The 17821-nt window shown below is 40.2% G+C and overlaps 1 protein-coding gene across 1 annotated transcript in view; it reads left to right on the top strand.

Moving 5' to 3' along the window:
• The window catches only part of LOC134611530 (guanine nucleotide-binding protein subunit alpha-15-like), a 111330-nt gene that overhangs the window by 68395 nt on the left and 25114 nt on the right, over positions 1 to 17821 (top strand). Inside the window, exons 3-5 of the mRNA XM_063455484.1 lie at positions 11520 to 11674; positions 17449 to 17577; positions 17682 to 17811. Of these exons, the coding sequence (XP_063311554.1) occupies positions 11520 to 11674; positions 17449 to 17577; positions 17682 to 17811 (414 nt within the window). The remainder of the gene's footprint in view (positions 1 to 11519; positions 11675 to 17448; positions 17578 to 17681; positions 17812 to 17821) is intronic.

Genomic DNA, 17821 nt, shown 5'->3' with positions numbered 1-17821 from the left:
AGTGGTTGGACCACTTATTCAAGGAGACTATAGAACACCTTCCGACGTGCATTAAAGACACCCCGAGCTTCATCAAGCGACTGTCTGACACGCTGTTACCATCTGGACCTATCGTCCTAGTGACGTGTGATGTAAAGAGTCTATACACGGTGATACCGCACCAAGAAGGTATTGATGCAATGAGATCAATTTTAGCTGTGTCCGCACACTACAGTGGCCCTCCAATAGAGTTTACATTGGAAATATTGGACATTGTGTTGTCACAAAACTATTTCAGATTTGAATCTGAGTGGTATAGGCAGATTGCAGGTACATCCATGGGTGCTGCAATGGCACCCATGTATGCAAATGGCTATATGTTTAATTTTGAGACCATCTATATTTTGGAACCATATAAAGAACGGATCCTAATGTACGTCCGGTATATTGACGACATCTTTATGCTAGTCAGAGGAGATGTAATAGAAGTGGAACGGATGATTGCACAGATCAATCTATGCACGTCCAATATAGAACTTACAGCGGTGGTGGATGAGTTTACAGTTGATTTCTTGGATGTCAGGGTAACACGTAAGGACTCCAATCTAATCTATACACTATACTCCAAACCCACAGACCGCAACACGCTATTACAGGCTAACAGCTTCCATCCGACAGCATTAAAACATTCATTGCCATATTCACAGTTCCTCCGGGTATTGCGCAATAATTCTGACTTCAACAACGCTCAAGATCAACTGAAGGATATGTGGAATAAGTTCCAGGAGCGGGGATATAGCAACTATGTGCTACAGAAAGCACTTAATAGGTGCCTCACAACTGTGGATCCTTCATCATCCACAGCAAAGCCCAAGAGATTGGTCTTTCCCACTACCTATACCACAGCATCATCAAAATTCAAGGAGATCATCTGTGATAACTGGAGAATATTGAAAAATGATACCACTCTACCTGACATTTTCAAACAACCTCCAATGATTTGTTATAAAAGAAACAAAAACCTAAAGGATTTACTTGTGAAGACCGACCCCACACACTGCTATCTGAAGGATACAACGTCGCAGAATCTGGGATGTTTTCGTTGCCTGGGTTGTGTAACCTGTGGACACATGATCCCAGGGAAAACATTCACCCATCCACACACAGGTAGAAGCTATCGAATACAGCACCGTCTGACTTGCACCAGTGATTTTGTGGTCTATAGACTTATGTGCCCGTGTGGGTTGACGTACATCGGAAAGACCGATCTACCCTTGAGAGAAAGGATACGTAATCACAGATCAAGTATCAGGACGGCGTATAGGGATCAAAAGTCTGATCTACCGGTTGCCAAACATTTCCTCGAACTAGGCCATACTCTTCCATCTATGAAACTGATGGCCATTGACCATGTTCCTATGCCTAGAAGGGGTGGTGACCGTAAAAAGATGCTCCTACAAAGGGAACTATATTGGATCAGGACTCTCCAAACTGTCCACCCTAATGGGTTGAATGAAAAGTACTCACTGTCTGCCTTCTTATGAGATACTGTTCGATGACATACTCTTTCTTTCTGGTTTCTTGTTTTTGAATACGTTTATCCTGACACTGTTTGTTGTGGGAGATTGATGCCCACCCTACGGGTCATGGCACCATCTCTATTACTCAGCATGTGATTACCTGTAAGGCGTGGGGAGGGTCCGTTTTGCTGTATAATTTCTACCCGGATACCCCAGGCTTTGTTTGTCTATGTGATTTATGCCAGATAACTTGGGGGGGACTGGGGGCTGCCTGGGCCCTCCTCTTTAGCATCTGTGACTACTATTGATTCCATTATCCCCGTTGGCAATATTTGTGCACCTTCTTACCCTAAGGAGGTGGAGTTGGGATGACGATGCCCACCCTGGGGGAAAGGCACACATCCCAACCCCTTCGTACTATAGGATATGCATCTCTTTCCTGACACCTTGATACTTTGGATACTATAGCACTTTCCTGCATCCTGAGATACTTTGCTTCCTTGTTTTATAGGAGGGTATCGTTTATAAGAGTATACATCTATTATGCATTTGATAGAATCACGTCTATTCCCTATTGATATTTGCTCCAGTAGTTACTGTGTCTTTAGTTGTGTTCTGGCACATATGGCGTTAATAATATTAGTGGGTATATCCACCTAGTGTGATAGGCGCTCATGTATATCTTTTGACCAGTTATTTTTTACCCAGGAGCTATCCTGCACTTCGGAAAGGGCTCTTCCCCTAAGGAATGGGTATATATACATATATATTTAGGGGTGTTATTGGGAGATCTGTGTGAGCATCTACTTTTTGATAATACTCAAGATATGTGCTTCCTATGATTAATCTGGATGTCTATGCTACACTTATTATTTTATTATTTATTCGTTTGTCTCTTTCTGCTATATCTTGTTGCCTGTTTCGTGCTGTAGGTCTAATTATATGGATATGCATGTTTTGTCTGCACAATTGGGCTGTAATGTAATCATCCGATTTAATGCTGTAAGATATATTATTCTCAGTACTGATTACCTGGGGGATGCCCGTTAGAAGTATGATATTTGAAGGCTTTCCAGCTATGTTTTATTTGTTTTTATGTTGCTATGGACACGGAGGTCGCATAGCAACACTCTCCCAATGAGGCTGCAATCCCGGCCGATCACGTGACGTGGTAATGACGCCGACGTCACGTGATGACGTCACGTACGCACACGTGACCCATGGCAGAATCCGCGCGTTTTTCGGTCCGGCTGGACAGTGAATGGGAGTTAATTCCGGTGGTGGGTAAGTTAATTGCTTGTTCTTGTATGTGTATATAAGTGTGTATTTGTACTGTTAACATTAGTCCTGATGAAAGTCTGTGTATAGCAGACTGAAACGTCGATCTTTTATCCTGTGAATCATTAAAAGTTAAATATTATATTGGAGTCCTGAGAGTGCTATCATCTTTACAACTTTCTACATTTCTGCTTGACAAGCACCAGGCAAGTAATGGTTGATTTCATGGAGTGCAAGATTATTTTCTATTTTTATATATATATATATATATATATAGGTAGGTGTATATGTGTGTGTATATATATATATATATATATATATATATATATAAAATTTGTGGTCGGGGCAGAAGCCATAATGAGAGCATATTAGAAGTAGATATGTAAGGTCCCTATATGAGACCTATAGTAATATGAAAAAGTTGGTTGTGGTGTGTCGGAACCGACAATGCAGTGGGCCTGTAATAAAAGAGGGCCCACCCTAGATAAAGATATGAGAAAAGTGAGTGGTGGGAGGGGCAAATCGCCAGACCGAAAAACGATAATGGAGAGCGGTCTGATGTCCCTTAACAAGGGAAACCAAGCCCCTCCTACAACTACAGGCCCAGTCTTACATTTGTGTTCATGGTATGAAAGCCGTAATGAGAGCATATTAGAAGTCGATATGTAAGGTCCCTATATGAGACCTATAGTAATATGATAAAATCGGTTGTGGTGTGCCGGAACTGACGATGCGGTAGGCCTATAATAAAAGAGGGCAAAAAGAGTATACCATACAGAATTATACAGTCTACAAATCAAGCATATTACAATATTTTACATATACATGTTATGGAAGACTTGGCGTATTTAAGAACAGGTTGATGTATATATCTTGAGTAAGCTTAGGCCTTGTAACGGATCGACGGGCACCCCGACTGGGTACCTCCGTTGAAGGATGCTCCTAGAGCTTCCTGAGGGTTCCAAGCACTCCAGCTGACACCATAAGCACTGTAGGCTCCTCCAGAGACCAAGACAGGAACAAGCTCTTACAAGAGCTTAGTAGTGATATAGCAAGGGAGTATGACTAGCATAGCAATCCCTTGTAGACGACACTTCGTTTTGAGGGTCAAGCAGAACTGACTGTACTGGCACATACAGCCTCTTTTATTCCCAATCCACAAACGTAGTACTGCCCACAGGGTTTTACAGAGCAACCAATAACACACGTACATTACAGAAAACACTCCCAGCAATTACACACAAAATCCTTCCCTCTGCCTGTGATCTAATTATGGTACACAATGGGTTAACATAATTATCACAAGCAGGAAAAATACAGTTTTTATATATGTACTATAACTTTCAAAATATACATCCGATCTTCATAAATTCATAGATTACATTTTATTAATCAGCGTACTTGAAATATAAACATACTCAAAAATCAGGCAAATCCATCCAGTAGATAAAAAAGTTAGCTGGGAGTCCTTAATGACTTAAGCACATTTTCCTGCCCAAAAAAGTTCCATAGATTTGGGCTGTGCGGTCAGTCTATTTTACAGAAAACTGACTAAGTCCCATTCGAATGCACGAACGGGGCCATTTGTGCATTTAGCTTAGTATAGCAGTGAGTTCAAACTGCCGAACGGGACTTAGTCTCTGCAGCTGAAAACTGAGTGTAGGAGAAGGTAAGGGTCAGCGGTGTTCATTGAAATGTGTAGCCGATTTCAGTTCCATGGATTTGGCTATACATACCGCTTACCTCGTTCGAATGAACAAAGATGGCGTGTTCGTTTGTTGAATGGCGGCCACTTCGACTACTTCGGCACTTCGGCTACATCCGAAGTGCCAATTTAAAGCTGCAGAACTGCTCCAATACAATTTAAAGGGGCAGCAAGTCTTTTAAAATCCAATCTGGTAAAATAGTCTTTAACAGGCAATATCTTCCAAGGGTCTTAAAGGGGCATTGTTCCCAAAAGTCACCATATGTCCCCAGATGGTTCTAAAAGGGCCAACAGCAGCATAATAAAATACAATATACCCAAATACTGTATTTAAAGGGTCAAATCTCCCAGGGGCCATAGTCAGCAGGCAGGAGGCGGGCAAACAGGCCACATGCCTCCATAGTCTCAACGTCCCATTAATATGTACCGAATGTTTCTGGAGGTATGGTTGTCAGCACTGATGTGGAAGGAGTGACCTACTTCATTAGGTAAATTAAGACCTTATCTGGCCATGCAGTAAAATGCTGAGATAAAGTCTGAAAATAGTCGTTAGAGTATTGTCGTGTAAGGATAGTAGGAGCGGATCAGGGGAACCTTGAACAGAGGTTAGGTCGTTATCAAGCATTATTACTGACAGAATTGTCCAATGTCATTTAGTAGTGTTAAAATATTTAAGTAAGACGTGGCAAAAGAAGTGAAATCGACTGTTGACCTCAAGAAGCTTAAGCACAACAAAAAAATCTAGCCATAACCGGATTAAACTGTAGACCCTGAGCAGAAAGTCTGTAATGGAGAACAAGATAAGTGAGGGATATGGTCATATGTCGATAAAGTCAGTATTCTCACAAACTGCATATGACAAGTTCTGCTCGAGGCACATGCAAATACGTGAGAAATGCCATAGGTGAGCCAAACAATTAAACAACCCTAGAGTTATGACATAGGAACAGAGGATAACATAATCCCATATTACAATAGTTCGAAATAATGAGCCAACATAGCGTGAGTGAATACACGCGAGCACATGTATATACATGTATTTGCATATACACACCCACTACCTACCTTCACATATATTTACATATGAAGATACGTATGATGTATATCGTGGTTGTCTATGATTTGCGAGCCCGGCATCAAACTGATCTGGTCAGTAGCGACACCTGTTATTAAGGGGAGCTAAGGTGAATGACAGTATAGAAAATGATGAGTCTTAGTAAGGGCTTAATACTGTAAGCTAATGGAGGCATGCTGTGATGCTATGTTTAGATGAGAAGCTGAATTGTAGTAGTAGAGAAAATCGCCCTGAATGAACATAGCCGCTTCTATGCACGAGGAGGGAAGTGGTTCAACCTAAATATTATCATAAAAGGTATATCGCATCTACCGGCGTGGAATGCATGTAATCTGGATCCTAATTTACTTGTGATGTAGACAGATGGTCAATATCCCGTTGAATATCTTGATCGTACAGAAACATGCACTGAATAATGAGTTATGTAATGTATGCTCGAATGCATATGGAGGAGTCTGTGAGGGTCAGCGTAAGGAGACAGCCCTTTGTAAAAGACAGTTTGAATGTATGTACAATATGTAAAGGAGAACGGAGTGACGTCTTGAATTGTCATGAATGAAATGTAATGTTGAATACCTGCAATCCAATTACATAGGGCAACCTATATATTCCTACTGTATCTAACCAGCTAACAGACTCTACCTGACAAGTATTTGCAAATATGGACCTATACCTGTCACTGATAACCAAAACTAATTTGTGTACCTAATATAGTTCATCACATAATGTTCTAATCCAATATGATTAGACAGAAGGAACTTACCAATACCTAATAGTACCAGCCACGTAACTTACACACATTTAATTCTACAGGCTTCACATAGTTACGTCCAATGTAATTCAATCTGCTCTATATAATTATGCAACATGGTAGTATTCCAATACTAGACACAGTTCTAGGACTCCAATACTACACTAAGCCGTCATTTCCCTACTAAAAGCCTGGTTAGTTGTACCTATATCTGTGAAAAATATGTATGTATGTGGTTTGATAATTGGTTTATATAGCTGTGCTGGTACCTTATGTGCCATTCAAAAGTCCTGCTGTGATGCGAGGTATATTCCAAGATCTAATAGAAGTAGGACTAGCCATGTCCCTTGTGTGACGTATCAGACCTAGTAGGAGTGCAGGACAGGGAGAGGACCCTCCACCTTCCTGTCGCAGAGATGTGTTAAACAGCATGAAGTAGTTGTGTGTACCCTTACAACATGCTGGTATACTAGCTATTACCAAGTGGCGAAACCTTAAAACAAGTTGGTGACAGGTGAGGCCCTACTAGATGCTAAGCGACTTGAGAGGCGCTATCAATGCGTTGGTGCAAGAGGATTATGTGGCCACTGAACTTGTGGCAGGGTGTCGGCCTCTCTGTGACTTTTAAAGCATAAGATAGAATGGGCGTGACAGGTGAGGCCCTCTTTATGCCACCCTGCGAGGCGACTAACTATGAGTTGGGCCGATGGGTGTAATACCTCAGAGTATGAGGATGGAATGTTGGCCTTGCGGGACCACTAACGTAAGGCATAGAGGCAATGGCATACATACCGCGGTTGCAGGGGTCGCAACTGCGACCGGGTCTGTCACTGCAGGTAGCCACCGTCCAAGGGGTCCATTGGGTGGCCCATGGTGTTAGGGCCACCCAATGGAGATGGATTGTCAGGGAGCCCGGTCAGCATTGGGCGCTTTAACATCGTGACCGGGCCCCCTGTGATGACATCACACGCTGGGAGGAAGTGACTGCCCCGGGCACTCCTCCCAGCAATCACACAGAGCCCACTCGGGAGGAAGCAGAGGAGGGAGTCAGAGTGGGAACTCTGACTCCCATCAACCTGAGCCACCACTGGACCCCAGGGAAAGTCACCCTCCTGCACCTAAAAGGTAGGAAACAGGAGGGTGACTGAAACATTTTGTGTGTGTGTTTGTTTGAATGTGTCTTTGTATGTGTGTGTGTGTGTCTATTTGTATGTGTGTATGTGTCTTTGTATGTGTGTGTTTGTCTGTCTGTATATGTCTGACTGTGTGTCTGTATGTATGTGTGCCTGTCTGTTTGTATGTTTTTGTGTGTGCCTGTCTGTCAGTATGTATGTATGTGTGCCTGTCTGTTTGTATGTATGTATGTGTCTTTGTATGTATGTGTGTCTTGTGTGTGTGTGTGTGTCTGTATGTATGTGTGTGTCTGTCTGTATGTATGTGTCTGTCTGTATGTGTGTGTCTCTATGTATGTGTGTGTCTCTATGTATGTGTGTGTCTGTCGGGGGGGAGTGTGGTGGAAAGAGGGAGGCAAGGGGGGGCCCCACGGGTTAGTTTTGCACCGATTCAGTCAACAAAGTGACTGGAGCAGGTATAGGAGTCCTGTCAAGGTTCTGAGGAGTTGGAAGACAGCGAAACAGGCTGCAGGACTAGGTAAGCGTTCCCACGAGTTGAAGGTAAGTAAAGTGGCGTTTTGCACAGACCGGAAGTCACGGTATGCAAATCGCCAGACTGAAAACGATAATGGGGAGCGGTCTGGCGTCCCTTAAGAAGTGAAACCAAGCCCCTCCCACAACTACAGGCCCAGCCTTACATATATAGATAGATATAGGTATGTATGTATTTATATTGCAGTACACTGATTGGCCCATTTTGTACCCTTCTTATTCATCTAATTTGTTTCTTAAATCAATTTCTGCCGAGCTGAACAGACATACAGGTGATACTCAAAAAATTAGAATATCATGCAAAAGTTCATTTATTTCAGTAATGCAACGTAAAAGGGAAAACTAATATATGAGATAGACGCATTACATGCAAAGCAAGATAGTTCAAGTCGTGATTTGTCATAAGTGCGATGATTATGGCTTACTGCTTATGAAAACCCCAAATCCACAATCTCAGTAAATTAGAATATTACATGCAATCAATAAAATAAGGAGTGTACATTGAACAATATCGGACCTCTGAAAAGTGTAAGCATGCATATGGACTCTTGGTACTTGGTTTGGGCCCCTTTTTGCAGCAATTACTGCCTCAATACGGCGTGGCATGGAAGCGATCAGCCTGTGGCATTGCTGTGGTGTTATGGAAGACCAGGTTTCTTCAATAGATTCTCTATGGGGTTCAGGTCATGCGAGTTTGCTGGCCAATCAAGCACAGTAATCCCACTGTCATTGAACCAGGCTTTGGTGCTTTTGTTAGTGTGGGCAGGTGCCAAGTCCTGCTGTAAAATAAAGTCAGCATCCCCATAAAGCTCGTCTGCGGAAGGAAGCATGAAGTGCTCCAAAATCTCCTCGTAGACTGCTGCATTGACCCTGGACTTAATGAAGCACAGTGGACCAACACCAGCAGATGACATGGCTCCCCAAATCAACACAGACTGTGGAAACTTCACACTGGACTTCAAGCATCTTGCAGTGTGTGCCTCTCCATTCTTCCTCCAGACTCTGGAGGAAGTTTATCTCATCAGAAAAGAGGACTTTGGACCACTGAGCAACAGACCAGGTCTGTTTTTCTTTAGCCCAGGTAAGACGCTTCTGACGTTGTTTGTTGTTCAGGAGTGGCTTGACAAGAGAAATACGACCTTTTGAAGTCCATGTCCAGGATCCGTGTGTGTGTGGTGGCTCTTGATGCACTGACTCCAGCCTCAGTCCACTCCTTGTGGACTCTGCTGCTTGTGCACCTTTTTCTTCCACACTTTTCCCTTCCACATAACTTTCTATTAATGTGCTTTGATACAGCACTTTGGGAACATCCAACTTCCTTCACAATTACCTTTTGAGGCTTTCCCTCTTTATGGAGGGTGTCAATGATGGTTTTCTGCACAACTGTCAGGTCAGCAGTCTTCCCCATGATTGTGATTCCTACTGAACCAGACTGAGAGACCATTTAAAGGCTCAGAAACCATTTGCAGGTGTTATGGCTTACTTAGCTGATTAGAGTGGGACACTGTGAGCCAAGAATATTGCACCTTTTCACAATATTCTAATATACTGAGATTGTGGATTTGGGGTTTTCATGAGCTGTAAGCCATAATCATCGCACTTATGACAAATCACAGGTTGAACTATCTTGCTTTGCATGTAATGTATCTATCTCATATATTAGTTTCCCCTTTACGTTGCATTACTGAAATAAATGAACTTTTGCACGATATTCTAATTTTTTCGGGTATCACCTATATATCTGAATGGGAAGCATTTGCACCTGTAAATAAGAGTTCTCATTCTATATATATATATATTTTTTTTTATTATTTTTTTATTAAAGGAGCATTTTAAGCAGCATAAACACAGCCCAGTGTAGTAGTTGTGAGGCAAAGAGTCTATGAGAACCATCCACTTTTTTTTTTTTTTTTTTTTTTGTCAAAGTGGCTGCCCCCAAATCTCATAGATTGCCTGCCCTCTATTTAACCAGTTTGATAATGCAGAATTTACACTTCTGCATTATCATTATCAGTTAGGTAGCAATATCAATTAAAATTATACTAGTAATAAGCTAGCAAGGTTATTCATTAAAGTGAGAATTGTTGAGAATTCAAAGTAAATTTCCGATTTTAGACCAAAAAAGTCAAACTGGAAACATAGCTAAAAAGAGAATACAACAGTGCAAATCATGCAACAAGAATAATAATAAAAAAAAGTACAACTATATATTTACCCACAAAAAAATCACAAAATGTCACCTAAAAATGGTTTGGTGGAACATTGCTAACTTTCAGATTTTTTTCAATTTAGCTATTCAAGCTTAATATGTGAAATCAACTCTGAATTCCTGACAATTATCACTTTAGTTAGAGTTCTGGTGAGAGTTATACCAACCTATAAGTATTATCAGGGCTATTTTCTAAAGTAATAAATCAAAGTGAACTTCAAATTTAAAAGTACACTATAGTCTCCAGAACAACTATAGCTTAATGTAGTTGTTCTGGTAAGTATAATCAGTCCTTGCAGAAATGGTGATTGGCCAGTGTGTCATTTGACTCCGCCTCTGCCCCACCTACTTAGTGGGGTCATCAGAATTGACAATTTCAGCCAACCTAATGCTTTCCTACAGAGAAGCATTTTATTAACTAAGATCGTCAATTCTGATGATCTCAGCCAAGGAGGCGGGGGTGGAGCCAGCTCCGGCAGGCCTGTGTGGCCTTTGAATAAAGGTGGGTGTTACAGCTTTTTAAGGGGTGGAGGGGGAATGGCAACCTAAATAGTGTTTTTAACAGTATAGGGTCAGGAACACATGTTTATAGTGTTCCTTTAATCCCTTAAGGACCAAACTTCTGGAATAAAAGGGAATCATGACATGTCACACATGTCATGTGTCCTTAAGGGGTTAAGTTACTACCCCATATTTATTACCTGTTTTAAAGGAAGGCTTAGTTGATCTTTTATATGGATTGTTTTATTGTTTTATATCAACTACACACCCAAATGATACATGACAAAGACTTCAAAATAATCGTGCTGAAGTTTCTTTTCTGGCAACAGGCTGGGCATTATTGCCACCTTCAAAATAAATAATACATTTTCATTCAATTAATTGCTTGAGAAATTATATTATGTATTTTGTTCTACACAGATGATTTAGCTTTTCAACATTTTGCTTTGTGTAGTTTGCCATTCTTTTTTTTTTCTCAAAATGTTTTTTAAATGGAAAAGTGAAAGAATAAGGTAAGATAGCTCTAAAAATGGTTTCCTTCATTAAAACAATATATTTTATAACATTTTTTTGTTTTTTTACAAGATTTTTCACTAGAATTAAAATATTTGGTGAATTTCAAATTATTAAGTCATTATTGCTTAACTTTCAAAATTCCCAAGTCAGCCATGCTGCCAATTCGTTTATCTTGTCTTTACATTTGAAATTCACTGGGAATTCCTGCCAATTCTCCCATTAGTGAATAACACTGTTAATGTCACAGCAACTATTTATCCAAGTTAGAATTATTTTGTGCTTTGCAGAGCAGACTAACCCATGTGTTCTTCATTCTATCAGATCAATGGGAAGCTGATCCAGGAATTAGAAGCGTACAAGATTCATAAAATTGAAAAGAAACATGCAGATGCTATTATGAAATTATGGTGTGATTCCGGGGTCCGCAAATGCTATGAAAGAAGAAGGGAATATCAACTACTGGACTCTACTAAATAGTGAGTTTGCATTAAATGACATAAAACAGGAAACTAGGAAATTTAGTTAACATCCTGTAAAAACCCTCATGTGATATTTGTATTGTGTATAGATATTTATAATATGATTTTATAGAATTTGCATGCTTCGTTAATTACTTTGCAAACTTCAAGACAATGCTAAATTCTGAAATATCAATAGCTATACAAGTCTCTCCCCCCTTGTTTAATTTAATTAATAGCCTCACAATTGTGGCACAGGGGTTGTAAAATGATCTGTCCACATAGCCCCCACCCAATGACCACAGGTGAGGGTTTGAGGTGGACCTGTCCTAAGTCTCCCTGTATGTTAATGGCAATTGGGCAGCGATAGTTCCCAGTATGTAGGACTTTAGGCATAGGTAATTCAATACCTATGCTACCATCCAAGCCTTTAAAGTTACTTGCCACTGCCACTTATGGCTTAATGCTTCACCTCTCGGTCCGATCGACCATTCCAAACTCCAAGATTGAGAAAAACCCATTACACAACAGATCATGACTCCTCCAAAGTCTTCTATCGGCAATGCAATTACTTCTCTTACTCAAGGGAGGAGAGGACAAAGGGACGAGAGATTTGGAGGAGGTGACTAATTGGTTAAAGGCTGGAATTCTTTTTCCTTTGATATTAAGAATTTTAACATCAAAATGGTTGGAGTATCGAATTCTGTATCATATTGAACACCACAATCCTGCTTAACATTTCATACTGATTATTGCTTACTGTTTGTTATCAATTTATCTGCAAATACGTGACATTCCTAAGAAAAATGCACTTTCATAATTCAAAAAGTTGGAAAATAATGGAAAAAAATGTTTTATTTTCACAGTTTTGCTTATAATAATTTTTACACATCAAGCACAAAAAAAGAAAATAGATTCATGTATTAGTCACGATTGTTGAATGCCTTGTATGTCTAGGATCTGAATATTTTTTTTGCACTTAATGCTAACCATATACCAACCCTATCCCTAAATCTATGCTTTTACAAACTCTAACAATGCACCTACCTTGACCCTGCTCTGCTCCTAACCCCAAAATAGCATTAACTCTGACCCAGCATCAACCCTTATCTTACCCTAACACTAACCCTACCTTAAAGGAACACTATAGTCACCTAAATTACTTTAGCTAAATAAAGCAGTTTTAGTGTATAGATCATTCCCCTGCAATTTCACTGCTCAATTCACTGTCATTTAGGAGTTAAATCACTTTTTTTCTGTTTATGCAGCCCTAGCCACACCTCCCCTGGCTATGATTGACAGAGCCTGCATGAAAAAAAAACTGGTTTCACTTGCAAACAGATGTAATTTACCTTAAATAATTGTATCTCAATCTCTAAATTGAACTTTAATCACATACAGGAGGCTCTTGCAGGGTCTAGCAAGCTATTAACATAGCAGGGGATAAGAAAATCTTAATTAAACAGAACTTGCAATAAAGAAAGCCTAAATAGGGCTCTCTTTACAGGAAGTGTTTATGGAAGGCTGTGCAAGTCACAGGTGTGACTAGGGTTCATAAACAAAGGGATTTAACTCCTAAATGGCAGAGGATTGAGCAGTGAGGCTGCAGGGGCATGTTCTATACACCAAAACTGCTTCATTAAGCTAAAGTTGTTCAGGTGACTATAGTGTCCATTTAATGCTAATCATAAGCCTAACTCAGAGGAATTCACTCTGCTGATGTTAATGGAGATTCACTTAGTTATAAACTGCAGTTCATCTAAAATTGCATGGCTGATTGCATAATCATAGACTAATCATGAACAGGGCCGGATTAACATAGGGGCTGATGGAGCTGTATCTCCAGGCCCATGCCCATGGAATAAGCCCATTGACTTTATATATATATTTAGGGTTGCCACCTGGCCGGTATTTATTTGAGGCTGCCTGTCTGGTGCCGATATTGCAGTAATACCGGCAATACAAATGCCAGTATTTTTCTCAGTATAAACAGAGATTACTCTGCAGGGACGTGGGATAAGGGGGCGGGAGGGAGTGGGCACTCCAGGATTTTCTAGTGCCAAGAAAACTAATTTGTTTTCCTGGCACTAGAGAATCCCTATAAGGTTATTGCTGTACCTACCTAGCTATCTACAGCAAGTGGTGCTTAAAAGAACTTTGAGTGGACAATATGAAACAACCTATTTAATTTATCTTAGTGTGATCATAGTGTGCCTTGCTGGCTCCCAGCCAAATATACAGAGAAATAGGTGCTGGAAAGCTGGCAAAGCCCAGCAATTGTCCATATCGGTTGGGAACAGGCTGAGCTACCAGGACAGTGTCTATATAGACCATGGAGTGTCTACCCTCATCAGTCTTCAGCCCACAAAATTTGCAGCTAAGTTAAAAAGCTATATGCAGCGCTGACTTCCAGTGCTGCACAGAGCTCATCAGTCAGTCTGAAGTCACTAACTTACAGGAGCCCCAGGTATCCATTGACACCTAGGTTTAGTGGTGTGAGCAAGGATTTAACCCTGCTCATACCGCAATCTTCACATAGGCATTTAAATGCCTATTTAAAGAGCTGTTTGTGATGCTGGCTTCCAGCTCCACAAACAGCTCATCTAGAAGGCTAAGCCATTAAATATGGCCCCAGCAGATAGAGGGGAGCCCCATGTATCCATTGAATCCTTTGCCCAAACGGTGTTAAGAGGTTAAAGTCAAATGCAATAATGTTACAGTAGTAAATCCACAAGCACCAACCAATTTTGCAACACAAATACCTATTTATGCTAAATAAAGTTGTGTTATTTTACACAATCCTTCATATCACAAATTTATTGTAATAAGAAGAATAAACTCACCAACATCAATGTTATCCTAATCCTAATTCCAAGAACTGGTTGAGGGAGAGTAGAGGTTGTGTACCCAAATCCACCATCAGAAGTAGTGTCAGGGCCTGTGAGACTCTGAACACTTCTTCCTTGGCCATGAGGACTGCTGACACCTCCTACACCAGTTGCAGTTTCACCACTACTCGACTAAAGAATCCATTGTTAGAAGGTGCAGGGGGGCTGAGGTCACATATCAAAGTAGGGCTCTTTTCCTATTTCAAGCTGTCTCCCCTCTATCCTTCTAAGCTCTTGGATTTTAAAAATAGTAAAACTGCAAGTCTTAGGCTCTAGGGGGACCCTAAGAGATATGCCCATTTTTTTGCCATTTCTATTCTAATGGATTTGCTTACATGCCTCTGGTCCCTGCACCTCAGGACTACCTACTTAGAAAGTGGGTGTAAGCTGAAAACTCCTCTACCCATTCTTGAACTGGTTGAAATGCCTAACTTGCTTGTCGCTTAGTCCACTCTTTCCCAAGCCCTAGGGCGTTGATGCGATCAGATTCCACATTTTTATTTTTTGTTTGGTATCCTTTTTGGGGAGTTTTGTTTTCAACCCTGCTCTTTAGGATTTTGCTAATTGGAGCTCTTTGCTGGGTTCTCTGATTTCCTATCGGGAGTGGATGATTCTTCTATAACAGTCTCTGGCCCTAGCAACATCTATATAGTAGTATAGGCTCCCACAAACTCAATTCAAGATTGGCCATTAGACCTACAGCTTTCTAATCCTGGATACTCCTGACTTTGAATATTATTTCTACTGCCAGTCCTGCTTGGGGAGTATATGGCTACATACCTGCTCTTCAGATGTGCTAGACAACACTGTTTTTGCTAAATGGTTGAAATAATTGTTTTACTAAGCTTCTAACTGTTATGTCTCTCTCATGTTTATCACCTATTGGATTAAATATATATATTAGAGCTACCATTGTAATAAAAATGCTGTCATTTTCACTGAATTTTTCCACCCAGATAAAATCCAGTATTTAGTGAATAACCCAGAAAGAGGCAAATGAACAGAAATTGTGGCAGAACTTGTAATTAGAACATTCTTTTGGGTGTTTGAATAGCCTGGTTATCCTTTTATCACTTCTGTTGTCCTTGAGACAAAGGTATAGGCCTTCCGAGGTACTCCCTAAAAGGTGTTCACAGGCTATATTCTTTAACACAGTCGGGTGTGTCTCCTCCATGTTTTGTCAGTTGCATCTGCATGGTATTGTGTTCAGTATATTATTTATTATGGGAAAGTTATGTATAGTGTACGGACAGACACAAACTGCCTAAATTAACTTGACACTCTCGTTGGTTCCAGCGCATGTCTTCACCAAACTTGAAACTCTCAAAAGACATTACATTACGACCTTTATTGAACTACCTTAACAACCTTGTTGTCATTATAGTTTTTCAGCATTGTAGCAGCTATGTATTTGGTACTGGAAAGATTGCTCAAGATTTTTTCAAAATTAGGGTTGCCAGATTGCATTTTAGTTTGCTATTTTTATGGAAGCAATAGCGTGGTATATTTTCCCTCCAATACAACAAAGGTTATATGCATTTGTGGTTACAGTACTCCATAATTAGTGCAAGTGTGTGTAGAGTTTGTGTCTCAGAGGCCATCTGTTTCCATTGTCTTCATTAAAATGGTGACAGGAGCTACTGAAAAGTACTCCTACTCCTACTAATCTCTGGCAGGACATTTTAGGACAGATTAGGACCCTCAATGTGCACAGAGATGAATTGCATGAATGACATTTGAAAACATGATCTGCTCATATTTTATCAGACAGATCATGTGACATAACTATATTTGCCTCTGTCTGCATATCTAGAGTGCAATTTCACATAGAAAGCATTTTACTTTGGAAATTAATAACCCACGATATCAGACATCAAATATGCAAATATTTCAATATCCAAATCAGGTCTCAAATTGTGCACACAACTAGTCATTGACTAGTAAAGATTTAGCCCTAGTGATTAGAGTGTGTTATGAAGCCTGACTAGTAGCACAAGACTTACATTTTAAGCATGAGGAGGTAGAAATACTAATTAAGTGATTACATGGATGTGTAAAATTAAGGTATTTTGTAAAACAAACTTTGAGTTGTCATCCCACTGACAGGAAAGAATCTGCTGAAAATAGTCATGGATGTCCTCAGCTGGCAGTGCTTGCTTCCTCCTAAATTCCTTTCCATCATCGAAGACTCCTACACTTATTTACATTTTAAGTGTCTTTGGCTAGCACTGACTTCCCTATATTCCTGTGTGGTTTTTGTGCAACTAGGTGAAGCCTAAATAGACTTCAGCAGTGCACCGCTCTCTGCCTCCACTACATTCGACAGCTTAGGAACTTTTGTTAGCTCGCCTGAGCAAAGCACTGCATGTCTAGCTCACTGGCTGAAAGTGTCAGATGATTGCTTTCTGCCACTGCAGGACTTCGCTCAGATGGAGAGCTTCCAGTTCTCTATCAGATGTAGTGGAGGCATATAGCAGAAACCTGGTAAGAAGTCAAGCTATTCTAAAATGGTTTGTCTACTGGCAGTTGGGGTCAGTAGTGTATATACACCATAAACATGGGTTTCCTAATCTTATTCAAAAGTCAAATATAGGTTGTATTGATTCTTAAACTGCAATAAATACTATCCAAGTAACTTGTCATTGCAATGCTTTACTGTACTACATCCCTAATATGTGATTAGTAGTTTTCCTAGTTTTACTAGTTAGCAAATAAAATATTATTGTAGGACTGCATTATATTTGTAATAACTTGAAAGGACATCATATATATATATATAGATCCAAAGAGGAATTGCTGTATTGCCATAATCATTATTATAATTTATTATAAAAAAAAAAAGGGATTTACCAGTAGACTGAGGACATACATCTGTAGAGACAGACGTTTTTATTCTGTTTGCAGTTATTTGTCCAATTTGGAAAGGATTGTGTACGATGGGTTCCATCCCACCGATGAAGATATTCTACGGATCCGAATGCCAACCACAGGAATCAATGAATACTGCTTCACAGTTGATAATGTTAACCTCAGGTATGAGGCAAGGGTAAACAGAGTACCTATGGTTTGTCTGATTTCCAATGTGTCACACAATGTGCCTTTATGTTCATACCTCCATGTCTTGTCAATCTTTATAGGATGGTGGATGTTGGTGGACAGAAATCAGAGCGCAGAAAATGGATTCACTCCTTTGAGAATGTATCTGCTCTTATTTATTTGGCGTCGCTTAGTGAATATGACCAGCAGCTGGAAGAGAACAATAACGTAGTAAGCCTGT

Source organism: Pelobates fuscus, chromosome 5, assembly GCF_036172605.1.
Source record: "Pelobates fuscus isolate aPelFus1 chromosome 5, aPelFus1.pri, whole genome shotgun sequence".
Lineage (NCBI taxonomy): Eukaryota > Metazoa > Chordata > Amphibia > Anura > Pelobatidae > Pelobates > Pelobates fuscus.
This window is presented reverse-complemented; position numbering and strand designations above follow the sequence as displayed.